Source organism: Callorhinus ursinus, unplaced genomic scaffold, assembly GCF_003265705.2.
Source record: "Callorhinus ursinus isolate GAN/ISIS: 27379988/994484 unplaced genomic scaffold, GSC_fseal_2.0 scaffold3, whole genome shotgun sequence".
NCBI classification, from domain to species: Eukaryota; Metazoa; Chordata; class Mammalia; order Carnivora; family Otariidae; genus Callorhinus; species Callorhinus ursinus.
In genome coordinates this window covers 44,806,067-44,823,496 of record NW_027397065.1, presented here as the reverse complement: position 1 = coordinate 44,823,496, position 17,430 = coordinate 44,806,067, and the positions used below count along the sequence as shown (strand labels likewise).

Sequence of the window (17,430 nt, the reverse complement as noted above, 5' to 3'; positions counted from 1 at the left end):
AGGATCTGTGCAATTCTGGAGACTATTAAGTAAAAATAAATATCTGCACGTGGTATGGAAACCATCCTCATTTGAACAGTACTCGTTTTGTTTATTTCTAGCCCCCAAACAGAAAACATCCAACAAGAACAATTTTATCTATGTTTATTTAATTATAACAAAAGTAGAACAATGCATACCAAATGGAAAAAGAAATCCAAAAAAGATGATGAAAATGTTTAGGAACAGAAATGACTAATTTAGCTGAAGGAATTACCCAAGTGCCATGAAAACACATTTGCAACTTATAATTGGTTATTAACATAAATTAAATTTAGTAACTGAGTCTCAATTCACTACTAAAAATTATCAAAATATTTTCAAACTGTTACATAAAAACAGACAATATCCATAAGTATTACATAAACACCAAACAAAAAAATCATATGAGAAAAATATATAAATGTATCCCGAGATAAAATACAAATCACACTTGTCATGCCAGATATATACTCCCTATCCCCTCAATATAATTGTGAGGATTCAGTATTTTGCATATTCCAAGATAAGGTAATGATAATATATGTTGATATAAATTTCAGCCACAAAAATAAACTACTTCATATCTTAAATATTCCTACGATGAAACATCAAGACTCTAGTTTCACTAATCAAAACTTTATGAAGGTATAAATTACGTTTGGTCTGACTCCTCAGATCATGGCTGAAAACTCTCAGCAAAGCATTCTAGGCTTTTTTTTCTCATACCAACTGACCCAGAATATATTTTAAGAAATGTTTATTTTCTGTGCATATTTGTTTTAAAATTATAAATTCCTGAGCACTTTTTCTTCTTCCTCCTCATCACTGTCAGTGACATTGACTTGCTGGATGCTAGAGGGAGTTGATGTTGGGGCTGTGAAGACGTTCTCCAAGGCTCCAATGTCCAGCTGAGGCATGGGATTTAAGTATTCTTCCCCACTGTGGCTATGACTGTTATAGTAAGAGGTCCCATCCATGCTCTCACAACTCCGAGAATCTTGGCTGTGTGTACGTTCATCTGGGTAGTCTCTAAAAGGATAGTCTCTGTTTAAAGCTGAAAACATAGCCTCATGTTTTTGGTACCTGTCTTCATAATAACCAAGGCATTCTGGCATTGAACTTGGAAAATTTCCATAGCCAAAGGGAGGCCGACTATAAGGGCACGTGCTGTAGCAGAAAGACAAAAAAAACAAAAAAAAACCCAAAAAGACAATTAGATCATACCTTGTCCCCATGCTGCCTTGCATACAGACTAATTGAGCAAGTTTAACTGTATCCTCTTTGGGGCCTGGAAAGTTCCCAAGATAACTTTCTGCGACCACTTCATGTATTCATCTGCTCTTTTACTACTACCAAGTCCCAACATAAAATAAATGGCAAAGTAAGCTTGTGACTCACCAGAGCTATTATCTAGTATCAGCGTTGGGCTTCTTACCTTTGACAACCTTGATAAAGAAAAATTGCTAATCTGGGCTTTTCTGCAGGATACCATTTAAGGTTTTGGAAATGCAGGTGTGTGTTATATTGTGTTAAAAATCAATGCTTAGTAAGGAGTGCAACAATTGTTTTTACTAGTATTTGAAACAAAACTTACCAGGGGAGGGATATATAGTTGGGTTGGAATTAATAGCTACTCATCAACTGCATTTTTCATAAAACTAGAATAATTAATTCCTAAAATTTGTGTGAAATCATGAAAGACCCTCAAAAGCTAACACAATCTTGAGAAAAAAAAAAAAAAGCTGGAGGTATCACAATTTCATGTTTCAAGATATACTACACAAAGCTATAGTAATCAAAACAGTATGGCACTTGTGCAAAAATAGACATATAGATCAATAGAACAGAGAGCCCAGAAATGAATCCATAATTATATGGTCAATTAATTTATGACAAAAGAGGCAAGAATATACAATGGGGAAAAGACTGTCTTCAATAAATGGTGCTAGGAAAACTGAACAGCTACATGTAAAGAGAATGAAACTGGGCTACCTTTGAACACCATACACAAAAATAAACTGAAAATGGATTAAAGACCTAAATGTGAGACCTGAAACCATAAAAATCCTAGAAGAGAACACAATCAGTAATTTCTTTGCCATCGGTCATAACAACATTTTTCTAGATATGTCTCCTAAGGCAAGAGAAACAAAAGCAAAAATAAATGATTGATACTATATCAAAATAAAAAGCTTCTGCACAGCAAAGGAAATAATCAACAAAACTAAAAGACAGCCTACTAAATGGGAGAAGATATTTGCAAATGACATATCCAAAATATAAAAAGAACTTCTACAACTCAACACCAAAAAACAAACAATCTGATTAAAAAATGGGCAGAGGACCTGAATAGGTATTTTTCCAAAGAAGATATACAGATGGTCAACAGACCATCTATGAAAAGAGGCTCAACATCACTCATAATCAGGGAAATGCAAATCAAAACCAAAATGAGGTATCATCTTACACCTGTGAGAATGGTTAAAGTCAGAAAGACAAAAAAATAACAAGTGTTGACAGGGATGTGGAGAAAAAGGAACCTCATATACTGTTGGTAGGAATGTAAATTGATACAGCCACCATGAAAAACAGCATGGAGGTGCCTCAAAAAATTAAAAATAGAAATACCATATGATCCAATAATTCCAGTATGGGGTATTTCCCCAAAGAAAATGAAGACACCAATTTAAAAAGATATACACACCCCTATGTTTATTATAGTATTATTTATAATAGCCAAGAAATGGAAACAACTTAAGTGTCCATCAATAGATGAATGGATAAAGAAGATGTGTTCTATCATGAAAGAAAGAGGAGAGATCACAAGCAACACTGGCGAAATACAAACAATTATAAGAACATATTATAAGCAACTATATGTCAACAAATTAGGCAATCTGGAAGAAATGGAAGCATTCCTAGAAACATATAAACTACCAAAACTGAAAGAGGAAGAAATAGAAAACCTGAACAGACCCATAACAAGCAAGGATACTGAAGCAGTAATCAAAAATCTCCCAACCAACAAGAGCCCAGGGCCAGATGGTTTTCCAGGGGAATTCCACCAATCATTTAAAGAAGAATTAATACCTATTCTTCTGAAGCTGTTTTGAAAAATAGAAATGGAAGGAAAACTTCCAAAATCTTTCTATGAGGCTAGCATTTCCTTGCTCCCAAAGCCAGACAAAGACCCCACCAAAAAGAAGAATTAAAGACCAATAATCCCTAACGAACATGGATGCAAAACTTCTCACCAAGATACTAGCCAATAGGATCCAGCAGTACATTAAAAGGATTATTCATCATGACCAAATGGGATTTACTCCTGGGTGGTTCACCATCTGTAAATCAAATAATGTGATACACTACATAAATAAAAGAAAGGACCAGAACCATATGATTTTCTCAATAGATGCAGAAAAAGCATTTGACAAAGTCCAACATCGTTTCTTGATTAAAACTCTTCACAGTGTAGGGATAGAGGGAACATACCTCAATATCATAAAAGCCATATATGAAAAGCCCACAGCAAATGTCATTCTCAATGGGGAAAAACTGAAAGCTTTTCCCCTAAGGTCAGAAACACAACAGGGATGTCCACAGCAACTTCTTGCTAGACACGTCTCCAAAGGCAAAGGAAACATAGGCAAAAATGAACTATTGGGATTTCATCAAGATAAAAACTTTTGCACAACAAAGGAAACAGTCAACAAAACCAAAAGACAACTGACAGAATGGGAAAAGATATTTGCAAATGTCTTATCAAATAAAGGGCTAGTATCCAAAATCTATAAAGAACTTACCAAACTCAACACCCAAAGAACAAATAATCCAATCAAGAAATGGGCAGAAGACATGAACAGACATTTCTGCAAAGAAGACATCCAAATGGCCAACAGACACATGAAAAAGTACTCAACATCACTCAGCACCAGGGAAATACAAATCAAAATCACAATGAGATACCACCTCACACCAGTCAGAATGGCTAAAATTAACAAGTCAGGAAACGACAGATGTTGGTGAGGATGCAGAAAAAGGGGAACCCTCCTACACTGTTGGCGGGAATGCAAGCTTGTGCAGCCACTCTGGAAAACAGTATGGAGGTTCCTCAAAAAGTTGAAAATAGAGCTACCCTATGTCCCGGCAACTGTGCTACTGGGAATTTACCCCAAAGACACAAATGTAGTGATCCAAAGGGGCACCTGCACCCCAATGTTTATAGCAGCAATGTCCACAATAGCCAAACTATGGAAAGAGCCTAGATGTCCATCAACAGATGAATGGATAAAGAAGATGTGGTGTATATATACAATGGAATATTATTCAGCCATCAAAAAATGAAATCTTGCCATTTGCAATGATGTGAATGGAGCTAGAGGGTATTATGCTAAGCAAAATAAGTCAATCAGAGAAAGACAATTATATGATCTCACTGATATGTGGAATTTAAGAAACAAAACAGAGGATCATAGGGGAAGGGAGGGAAAAATAAAATAAGATGAAACCAGAGAGGAAGACACACTATAAGACACTCTTAATCATAGGAAACAAACTAAGGGTTGCTGGAGGGGAGGAGGGTGGAGGGATGGGGTAATTGGGTGATGGACATTAAGGAGGGCATGTGTTGTAATGAGCAATGGTTACTATATAAGACTGATGAATCACAGACCTGTACCTCTGAAACCAATAATACATTATATGTTAATTAAAAAAAGATGTGTTTTATACACACACACACACACACACACACACACACACAGAGGAAATTTATGCAGCCATAAAAAAGGATGAGATCCTGCCATTTGTGACAACATAAATAGACCTAGAGGGCATCATGCTAAGTGAAATAAGTCAGACTGAGAAAGACAAATACTATATGATTTCACTTGTAAGTGGAATCTAAAAAAATCAAGAAAAAGCAGAATCAGAACTATAAATACAGAGAACAAACTGATGTTTGCCAGAAGAGACAGGGGTGGGAGGTTGGGCAAAATGAGTGAAGGGGAGTGGGAGATATAGTCTTCTAGTTATAAAGTAAATAAATCACAGGAACAAAAGTTATAGCATAAGGAATATAGTGAATGATACTGTAATAACAATGTACGGGGACAGATGGTAGCTATACTTATAATGAACATAGCATAATGTATAAACTTATCAAATCCCTATGTTGTACATCTGAAACTAATATAACATTGTGTGTAAACTATACTAAAAAAAAAAAAGAGTTCCTGGGCAGGGGGGCTGTGGCACTGGAACAGAGGATAACAACTTAACTTTTTAATTGACTCTCCATAATAAGTTAAATTAAAAACTTTCTTCCTTTCAGAAAGATTTAGAATGGATATTAAACTATGGTTTTAAAGATCTTTTCCAAATAAAGTTTTTGCAATGTGAACAATTGAAAAGATTATTTTGCTGTTTAACAAACTGCTTTTTTTAAAGAAAATCTAAAAATTCTGCCATCCAAGCCCATTTGTTAGGTTTTTTTTAGAGTATTCTCCCTTTCAAAGGCACAGGATGGGAATCATAGGAAGGGGTACACAAAAGTCCAAGCAAGAGATCCCTGGGCTCATGGACTCCATCTAGTGACAGATAACATAAATATAATAACCACATTCAGCAAAACCTACAAGTTGAGGGTTTCACTTCATGCTCCCACATTTTTTTTTAAAAAGGTCAACTTTGTTATCTTCCCTTTAAAAACATAAGTACGATTGACATACTAGACTGTCATCTCAAACTCTTTTAAAATATGGGGTATCTTAAGTGGTTTGGCATCCCATCCCCAAATCTCCCAAGTGCTGGGGGCCTTGCCCATGTTAAATGTCCCAATAATGAGGCTAAAGTTCCAAAATGTCTCAGGTTTCCTTTCCTATTGCCACATCTTCCTTGAGGCATTTTTAATATAACACATACATCGGGAACACATTATACTTCTAGCTAGTATGACTTTTCTCCTGCAGTTCTTTTACCTCAGGTCCTCCACCCACTGAATTATACAGATAGCTCTCCTCCACAAAGCCCTCACTTCAGCTAGAAACCTTGTACCCACTATCTGTTTTCAGGACTCAATGTAGGCAAGACACTACACAAGACTTGGTGGAGAATTTAATTTTAAAAAAAGATCTAGAATCTAGGTATATACTAGACATGTGCTAAAGTCTATAATGTAAAATGCAAACATTTCATGGCTATATAGATATGTTAAAAACACGTTATATTCAGAAAACAGATCAGTTAAGATAAGAGTAATCCTAGAGGACTGCATGGATGAAAATGAATACGTTTAGGAGCACTGTGGTGTAGTGGGAAAAGCATCAATTAGAATTATTAGAATGATAATATTAGCCAACATGTAATAAGGATTTACTATATTCTCTAGGCATTAGCTAAGGAGTTTATGTGTTATCTCAATTATTCTTTAGAACAACCATATGAGACAGATACTAAATCTCCATTTTACAGATGAGGGAAGAGAACCTTAAAGAGATTGAGTGACTTGCCCAAAGTCATATAATTAGCAAGTAGTGAAATAGAATGAGGCAAGCTAACTCTAGAACTCGTTCTCCTAATTACCATGCCACATTATCTGCATACTAGTTCTAGCTCTGCCACTTAAAAACCTGGTAACCTGAAATAAACCTAAATTCTTCTGAGCTTTGGGCTCCTTCTATAAAAAAACAGAGATAATATCACCTATTCTGCCAACTTAAAAGATCTGTCAGGAGGAGCTTGAGAGAGGATATCTGTGAGTACTTTAGAAACTTGAAACACTTTTAATGTAATATGATTTAGTCTTACAAGAAGTTACATGTAATAATATATTCATAAACACACACATAAATGTATGTCTTACATTGATTTTCAAAAAGAAAGAATGCAAAGATAGAACAAAATCTAACTGAAATGGTGGCATGTAGGAGGCAAGATGGAAGAGGGGAGGAGACAAGCAAAGAAGCTAGACTTCTCAGAATGGACTTCGTATTATGGGTTTGACTTTGAAACCATGTAATTACTTTACATGATTTTAAAACAAATGTAGTATTTTAAAAAGTGATCCCTAAAAATTAAAAGCAAATGAAAACAAGTGAACCCCAGTTATATCAAGTTGTAGTTGCCTTAACTACCCAGAGAAACATTATTTCAAGGTAATCTAAATCTGATATTTTTATTGTGCCTTCCTGGTAAGATACATGCTAAAGAAAGAATTACAAACAAATCTTAAACTGCATTTGGTAATTTTATTGTTTGTGATATTGCTGCTTTGAAACTATTGATATAATTGTTTTGAGGCTATTCTCTATATATGCACACACACACATATGTATCAGGAAAAAAACATGTTTAGTAGGATAAAGCAAATATTATCATTAGGAAACAAGATTTTTAGGGGGAAAAGATACTAGCACATAAAATCAAAGAACTTCATTTGAAACTACAATATTAAATTTATTTTGGAAATATCAATATATATTCATGAATTATTTTTTCTCATTCAAAAAAATACACTCATATTTTCCACTGAAAATCCCTAGATACTTTATTAGTTCAGTAGCAATAAGCATCCCTATTGCCCAAATTGTGGTTTCAGTAAAAGGAACCTGGATTTCTGGGTAAAATGGCTTATTCCAGGTCTGGTATGTACAAAATGTACAAGATAAGCCTAGGACATATTGTGCCAGAGGACAAAAAGCTATCAAAGATTAAGAACACAGGACCCAACTTGTAGCCAACTAGACAAATAAAAGACAAATAAAAGGATAATTTGAGCATCAAAAGATATAATAATGACTGCAATCTATCAAAGCATAGCAAATATACAAAAATCTACTTGTTCATGATGGTATTCCTAAAACCAAACAAGACTCAGTGATATGAGGGGAAAAATCAAGAATTTATCCTACCCTTCTATATTTCAGAGTAACCAACTGATGAGGGTAAGTTTTTCTTCAAAAAAGCATTCTAGTTAATGAGTGAAGGAATACTGAATCAGAAAATCACCATTTTGCAATCCCATGGTTCTAGGGAACAATCCCCATAGCTACTAAAATTACCTGGTATTTCTCAACCTTAGTTGATCATTACAATCACCTGGAGAAACTTTTAAAGAATACTGCTGCCCAGGTCCTACATCCACAACAATTCTAATTTATCTGGTCTGAACTCTTCAAATGATGCTACTTTGCAGCCAATAATTGAGAAGTATCACTTACGGTGATAATACGTGAACCTATAGATCATTCTTAACATCACTATTAGAGAAAAACAGACTTTGTGTACTTCTTGATGTGATACAATACAAATTACACAGCACCACCCATGAGGTATCATTGCCAAAAAAAGAGAGAGAGTAAAGAAAAAGAAAGAAAAGGGGGGGAGAGTAAAAGAAAAAAAATTTGAAACTGAATCTAATAAAGTTGCAAGATCTATCATTTTACAGGGGGAAAAAGGGTAATAAGATAACACGTAAATAAAATCCAAGGATAAAATAAGCAAAATCCAGGATGAGGATAATGTGTTTCTTCAATGAATACATGGCATTAAAAAACAATTAAAGACGATAGAGTACTATATTGAAATGTGAAATGTTTAAGCATGAAAGAGGCTTAAACATAATCACATCCAATGTGTATATCTTGCTTAGATCCTGTTTTATGCAAACTGATTGTGAAAAGACTGAGACAAGGGAGGAAAATTCAACAAGCCAGTTAGTGGTTAGATGATAATAAAGTATTATTAATTTTTCAGGTATGAAAATCATTGGTCATTTTTTCAAGTCCCTAACTAGTAAATACACATACTGATGTATGTATGAAATTATATGCAATTATATATACATCTGTGATTCACATTAAAATACTTAAAATACTTCTCCCAAAAAAGTAAAAGAAATAAATGAACTAAGAATAGCTAAATTGCTGATAATTGTTGAGTGATGGGTACATGGAGATTCAATATGCTATTCTGCTTTGCATATAAAAATTTTTGTAACAAGATGGTAACTAAGGCAAAACTATAATGCTATTCATTGCTTCTCTCACTTAGTAGTATGCATGTAAGTCTCCTCCATGTCTTTTCATGGCTTGATAGTTCATTACTTTTTAATATATATTAATTTTAATTATATTATATTAATATAATGCTATTCCACTGTTTATACGTACCACAGTTTATCTATTCACCTACTGAAGGATATCTTGACTGCTTCTGTTTTGGCAACTATGAATAAAATTGCTATAAGCATTTGTGTGCAGGTTTTTGTGTAAACACAAGTTTTCTTTTTTTGTATGTGTGGTAAATACCAAGGAGTATGATTGCTGGATCATATGGTAAGAGTATTTTTAGTTTTATAAGGAATTGCCAAACTGTCTTCCAAAGTGACTGTACCATTATGCATTCCCACTAGCAATGAATTAGAATTTCCTTTACTCCACATCCTGACTAGTATTTGGTGTTGTCCATAATTTGGATTTTGGCAATTCTGATAGGTTTGTAGTGGTATTCCATTTAAATTTGTATTTCCCTAAAGATATATAATGTGAAGCATCTTTTCACGTGCTTAAATGCCATCTGTATATGTTCTTTGGTGAGGTGTCTGTTCAGGTATTTTGTCCATTTTTAATAGGTTGTTTTCTATTGTTGAGTTTTAAGAATTCAATATCTTGCACATTTTGTATAACAGTCCTCAATCAGATACATCTTTTGCAAATATTTTCTCCCAGTCTGTGATTTGTCTTTCATTCTCTTGATACCACATTGTTTGATATAGTAGCTTTGTAGTAAGTTTGAAGTCAGGAATTGTGAGTCCTCAAATTTGTTCCCCTTTCTCAAGAGTGTTTTAAAACTATTCTGGGTCACTTATAATTCCATATAAACTTTAAGGTCAGCTTTTCCATTTCCGTGAAAAAAAGTCATTGGGATTTTTGAGAGGGATTGTATTGATTCTGCAAATCACTTTATTAAGTCTTCTAATGCATGAACATAAATACATTTGCATTTATTTAGGTCTTTAATTTCTTTCAGTAATGATTTGTAGTTTTCAGTTTATGAGTCTTGTACCTCTGCTTGGTTAGATTTATTCCTAGGTATTTTACTCTTCTTTTAAAAATTTTTATTAACATGTAATGTATTAATTTGTTTCAGGGGTACAGGTCTGTGATTCATCAGTCTTAAACAATTCACAGCGCTCACCATAGCACATACCCTCCCCAATGTCCATCACCCAGCCACCCCATCCCTCTCATCCCCCTCTACTCCAACAACCCTCAGTTTGGTTCCTGAGATTGAGTCTCTTATGGTTTGTCTCTCTCTCTGGTTTTGTCTTGTTTCATTTATTCCTCTCTTCTGCTATGATCCAATAGAACTGTTTTCTTAATTTCCTTTTTGGATTGCTCATTGCTAGTGTATAGAAAATTCAAGTGTTTTATGTATATTTATCTTATACCCTGCAACTTATCATTAGCTCTAATAAACTTCTGCGGATTCTTTAGGATTTTCTATATATAGGATTTTCTATACATAGGATCATGTACAAGAAGAGATAAATTTCTTTTGTTTGGGATGTCTTTTTTTTCTTGCTTAATTTCTCTGGCTAGAACTTCTAGTACAATGTTGAATAGCAATTGTGAAAGCAGACATCCTTTTCTGGTTCCCAATCTCAGGGGGAAAGCCTTTCGTCCTTCATCAATGAAGATGAAATTAACTGTGAGTTTTGTTCAGAGATGCCCTTTATCATGTTGAGGAAGTTCTCTTCTATTCCTAGTTTGACAATTCAATTTTGAAATCAGGAATTGTTTTTAATAATAAAAAAGGTGTTGGATTTTATCAAAAGCTTTTTTTTCTGCATCAATTGAGATGATCAGGTGGTTTTGTTCCTTCATTCTATTTATAAGGTGTATTACACTCATTGATTTTCAGATGTTGAACCACGTGCACATTCCTGGGGTAAATCTCACTTGGTCTTGGTATATAATCCTCTTAATATGCTGCTGGATTTAGTTTGCTAGTATTTTATTGAGCATACTTTACAACTATATTCATATGATATATTGGTCTGTAATATTCTTTCTTGTGATATCTTTGTCTGGCTTTGGTAGCAGAGTAATGCTGGTTCTAGAAGTGTTCCTTCATATTTTTTGGAAGAATTTGAGAATCAGTATTAATTCCTCTTTAAATATTTGGTAAAATTCACCAATGAAGCTATCTAGCCCAGGGCTTTTCTTTGCTGGGAGGTTTCTGATTACTGATTCAATCTCTTAATATAGGTCTGTTCAGATTTGTTATTTCTACTTGAGTCAGTTTTGGTAATTCACTTATTTGTCCACTTTATCCAGGTATCTAACTGGTTGGTGTACAATTATTCACTATATTCTCCAATAATCATTTTTATTTCTGTAAAGTTGGTAGCAATGTAACCAACTTTCACATCTCATTTTAATAATTTATGTCTTCTCTTTTTTTCTTAGTCAGTCTAGCTAAAGTTTCATCAATTGATCTTTTTAAAAAGCTAACTTTTGTTGATTTTCTTTTATTTCATTAAACTCTCTTGTTTTTCTATTCTTTACTTACCTCTAATCATTTCCTTCTGCAGGTTTTAGGCTTTGTTTGCTCTTCTTTTTCTAGTTCCTTAAGGTGTAAAGTTGTTGTCGATTTGAGATCTTCCTTTTTGAATGTAGGTCATTGCAGCTATAATTTTTCTGTTATTCTATCATGGTTGGAGAAGAAATTTTGTATGATCAAATTTTTTAAAGCATTTTTGAGACTTGCTTTGTGATCTAACATATGGTCTTTCCTATGTGCAATTGTGAAGAATCTATATTCCATCATTGGGTGAAGCATTATATATGCCTGTTATGTAGTTGGTTTACAGTGTTGTACAGTCTTCTATTTCCTTATAATCTTCCTTCATTTTGGAGGAATGATCTATCCATTATTTAAAGTATTCACAGCTAACATCATACTCAATGGCGAAAAGCTAAAAGCTTTTTCTCTAAGATCAAGATTAAGAGGGGCACCTGGTGGGCTCAGTCAGTTAAGCAACCAACTCTTGATTTCTGTTCAGGTCATGATCTCAGGGTCGTGGGGTTGAGCCCTACATCAGGCTCCATGCTGAGCAAGGAGCCTTCTTAAGATTCTTTCTCTACCTCTCCTTCTGGCCCTCCCCCCTCACGCTCTCTCTCTGAATAAATAATATCTTAAAAAAAAAAAAGAAAGTAAGACAAGGATGCTCACACTTGCCACTTCCATTCAACATAGTATTGGAACTCCAAGCCAGAGCTATCAGGCAAGAAAAAGAAATAAAAGGCATCCAAACTGGAAAAGAAGAAGTAAAACTATTTCTATTGGAATGACATGATATTATACATAGAAAACCCTAAAGATCCCATTGAAAAAAATGTTAGAACTAATCAACAAATTCAGTAAAGTTCAAGGATAGAAAATCAAAATACAAAAATCATTTGTATTTCTATACACTAACAATAAATTATTATAAAAAGGAATTAAGAAAACAGTTCCATTTACAACTGCTTCAAAAAGAATAAAATACCTAAAAATAAATTTAACCAGAAAGGTAAAAGATTTGTATGCTAAAAATATAAGACGTTGATAAAAGAAAATGAAGAAAACACAAATAAATGGAAAGATATTCTGTGCTCATGGATCCATTCAATGCAACCCCTATGAAAATTCCAATGGCATTTTTCACAGAAATAGAACAAACAATCCTAAAATTTGTACAGAACCACAAAAGACCCCAAATAATTGACAAGGCAAGAAACAACAAATGTTGGAGAGGTTGTGGAGAAAGGGGAACCCTCTTATACTGTTGGTGGGAATGCAACTTGGTACAGCCACTTTAGAAAACTGTAGATGTTCCTCAAAAAATTAAAAATAGAGCTACCCTATGACCCAGCAATTGCACTACTGGGTATTTACCCCAAAGACACAGATGTAGTGAAAAGAAGGGCTATATGCACCCCAATGTTCATAGCAGCAATGTCCACACTAGCCAAACTGTGGAAAGAGCTGAGATGACCTTCAACAGACGAATGGATAAAGATGTGGTCCATATATACAATGGAATAGTACTCAGCCATCAGAAAGGATGACTACCCAACTTTTGCAGCAACATGGATGGGACTGGAGGAGATGATGCTAAGTGAAGTAAGTCAAGCACAGAAAGTCAATTATCATATGGTTTCACTTATTTGTGGAACATAAGGAATAGCATGGAGGATATAAGGAGAAGGAAGGAAAAAATGAAGGGGGGGAAATCGGACGGGGAGACAAACCATGAGTCTATGGACTCCGAGAAACAAAGTGAGAGTTTTAGAGGGGAGGGGGGTGGGGGAATGGGTTAGCCCAGTGATGGGTATTAAGGAGGGCACATATTGCATGGAGCACTGGGTGTTATAAGCAAACAATGAATCATGGAACATTACGTGATGTACTATATGGTGACTAACATAACATTAAAAAAAAAAAAAAACCCATATAGTCAAAGCAATCTTGAGAAAGAACAAAGCTAGGGGCATTACACTCCCTGATTTCAAACTATATTATAAAGCTATAATAAAACAATATGGTATTGGCATAAAAGCAGACATATAGATCAATTGAAAAGAATAGAGAGACCAGAAATAAACCCACACATACATGGTCAATTAATTTACAAAGGAGTCAAGAATATACAATCAGGAAAGGATAGTCTCTTCAATAAATGGTGTTAAGAAAACTGAACAGCCACATGGAAATAATGAAACCCCTGTCTTACACCATACATAAAAATCAACCCAAAATTAAAAAGTAAAGACTTAAACATAAGACCCCAAATCATAAAATTCCTAGAAGAAAACATAAGCAGTAAGCTCCTTGACATTGGTCCTGCTGATGATATTTTGGGCTTGACACCAAAAGGCAATAAAAGCGAAAATAAACAAGTGGGACCACATCAAAATAAAAAGCTTCTGCATAGCAAAGGAAACCAGCAACAAAATGAAAGAGCAAGCTACCAAATGGGAGAAAATATTTGCATCTCATATATCTGATAAGGCATTAATATCCAAAATATATAAACAACTCATACAAGTCAATAGCAACAACAACAATCCAGTTAAAAAATGGGCACAGGATCTGAATAGACATTTTTCCAAAGAAGACATACAGATGGCCAACAGGTACATGATAAGTACTCAACATCACTAATTATCAGGGAAATGCACATAAAAATTACAATGAGACATCACCTCACACCTGCTAAATTGGTTTTATCAGAAGGACAAGAAATAACAAGTGTTGGTGAGGATGTGGAGAAAAGGGAACCCTCGTGTACTGTTGGTGGGAAAGTAAATTGGTATAGCCACTATGAGAAATAGTATGAACATTCCTCAAAATATTGAAAATAGACCTGCCATATGATCCAGCAATTCCACTTCTGGGTATTTATTTGAAGGAAATGAAAACACTAACTTGAAAAAGTAACTGTATTCCCATGTTCACTGCAGAAGAAGTTCCATACACACAATGGAATATTATTCAGCTATAGAAAAAGGAAGAAATCCTGTAACAATACGGATGAACCTTGAGGACATTATGCTAAGTAAAATAAGTCACAGAAAGACAAATTTGGTATGATCTCACTTACATGTGGAACTTAAAAAAAATGAATTCATAGAGAACAGATTGGTGGTTGCCAGAAGGGGGATGGGGTGGGAAATAGGCAAAAATGGGCGAAGGTGGTCAAAAATTACAAACTTCCAGTTATAAGATAAATAAGTCCTGGAGATATAATGTACAACGTTGTGACTATAGTTAATACCACGTTGTATATTTGAAAGTTGCTGAGAGAGTAAATCTTAAAAGTTCTCAACACAAGCAAAAAAAAAAATGTATGTTGTACACATGAAACTAATATAATGTTATGTATCAGTTGTTATATCTCAAAAAAATCCTTAAGTCTTCAACTATTATTGTAAATTTATCTATTTCTCCATTTAATTCTGCAATTTTGGGGCCCTTTGTTGCATACATATATGATTATAATCACTTTATCTTCTTAATGTATTAACTCTTATCAATATGTAATATCCTTCTTTGTCTACTGTAACAATTTTTGACATAAAGTCTATTTTGCTTATATTATTATAGGCACCCCATCTCTCTTTGCATGGAATATCTTCTTTTACTTTTTCCCCTTTTTCAACCTATTTGTGTCTTTGGATCTAAAGTGAGTCTTTTGCAGGCAGGATATATTTTGATCCTATTTTTAATACATTCTGCCAATTTCTGCTTTTAATTAGATAGTTTAATCCACTTACATTTAAATTGATTACTGATAAGGAAGGACTTATTTTGCCATTTTGCTATTTGCTTTCTATATGTCATTCTTTTGTTTTTCCTTAGTTTTTCCATTAAGGTCTTCTTTTATGTTTAATGGATTTTTCTAGTGTTCTATTTTGTTTCCCTATTTCCTTTCTGCATATTTTTAAAGTTATTTTCTTAAATGGTTACCTTGGGGATTACAGTTAAAATCCTAAATTTATAACAATCTAATTTAAATTGGTATTTACCTTCATTGGCATATGAAAACTCTCTATAAAATACCATCCCCACTTTATGTTGTCATAAGTTACATACTTATGCATTTTGTATCCATTGACATAGATTTATAATAATTGTTTTATGTATTTTCCTTTTAAATAATACAGGAAAAAAAAGAGAAGTTACTAACCAAAAATACAATAATGCTGGGTTTTATATCTACCTATATAGTAAACTTCACCGGAGTTCTTTATTTCTTTGTTTGGCTTTGAGTTACTGTCTAGTGTCTTTTCATTTCAGTCTGAAGTAGTCCCTTTAGCATTTCTTGTAGGACATATCTACTAGTTATGAACTTCCTCAACTTTTGTTATCTGAGAAGGTTTTTATTTCTCATTTTTGAAGGATACTTTGTCAATTATAGAATTCCTGATTGATGGATTGTTTTTTTTTTTTCAGCACTATGTATCCCACTGCCTTCTGTCCTCCATGGCTTCTGATGCAAAATTGGCTGTTAGTCTTACTGAGAATCTCCTGAACAAGATAAGTCACTTTCCTCTTGCTGCACTCAAGATTATTTCTTCATCTTTGGTATTTAACAGTTTGATTATAATGTATCTTAGTGTGGATCTCTTTGAATTTATCCTAGTTAGTATTCATTGAACTTCTTGGATTCACATCTTCCTTCAAATCTGGATCATTTTTGGCCACTATTTCTTTAAATATTCTTTCTGCCCTTTCCTTTCTCACCTCTTCTCCAGGATCTCTGATGATTATGTTGGTACATCTGATGATGTCCCACAGTTCCCTTAGATTCTGTTCACTTTTCTTAACTATTTTTCTTCTGCTTCTCAGATTGGATGATTTCAACTGACTTATCTTCATATTCACTAATTCTTCTGCCTGCTCAAATATGCGCTGGATCTCCATAGTGATTTTTCATTTTAGTTACTGTAATTTTAAGTTCCAGGATTTCTATTTGGTTCCTTTTAATAATTTCTGTATTTTTATTGATGTTCTTCTCTATTTGATGGTACTCTGTTCTCCTGGTTTCATTTAGTTCTCTGTCCATGGTTTCCTTCAGCTCCCTTTAGCTCAAGACAGTTGATTTAAAGCCTTTGTCTAGTAAATCCAATGTCTGGGCTTCCTCAGGGATAGTTTCTGTTAATTTTTTTCTTGTAAATACCATACCTTCTTGTTTCCTTACATGCTTAGTAATTTTTTGTTGAAAACTGGATATTTTGAGTATTATAATGTAGTATTTCTAAAAATCAGATTTCTGCCCCTCCCCAGGGTATGACATGGTTGCTTCTTTTGAGTTGTACTTGTGTGTTTCATTGGTGACTTTTCTAAATTATTTTTGTAAAGACTTCATTCTTTGCCTTTTGTGATTATTTAAGTCTCTGTTCCATTAATTTAGTGATTTGGCAGAGCTTTCCTTAAACATGTAGAGCCAAACAAAACAAACGAGAGCAAAAAACACCCTCCCAGTCTTTGCAGATTGGTTCTGAGTTGGGGCACTCCTTCAGTGCTTAGCCAGGCTGTTTACAGTTCTTTCTTAGACTTGGTTTCCTATTTACACAGAGCCTAAAGATCAGTCAGAGGTGAAAGCTTACAGTCTTCTCAGGTGTTTGCTGAATATGTGTCTAGCCCTGGACATGTGTGTGCCATTCTATATTTCCCAGTATACATGGGAGTTTTTCAAAGCCTTTATTCCCCCATGTACCTCCTTTCCCAGTCTCTTCTAGGCTTTTCAGTCGCCTGCTGCTTGCCCCATCTGTTGTCCCTTACATCAGAAAGCTGAGGGTAGTATATGCCTTTGAATATTTTTCACAAACACCACTTGAAAGATAACTCAAACCCTGC

At 34.2% G+C, this 17,430-nt stretch overlaps 1 protein-coding gene across 2 annotated transcripts in view; it reads right to left on the bottom strand.

Annotated features, from left to right (window-relative positions):
* Positions 1-763: 763 nt before the first annotated feature.
* Positions 764-17,430, bottom strand: part of SOX30 (SRY-box transcription factor 30) — a 28,030-nt gene continuing 11,363 nt past the window's right edge. Inside the window, exon 5 of one of the 2 annotated variants that reach the window (XM_025866631.2) lies at positions 764-1,188. In XM_025866631.2, coding sequence (XP_025722416.1) covers positions 807-1,188 — 382 coding nt within the window. In that variant the 3' untranslated portion in view covers positions 764-806. The remainder of the gene's footprint in view (positions 1,189-17,430) is intronic. The other variant, XM_025866632.2, reaches the window with a different exon arrangement.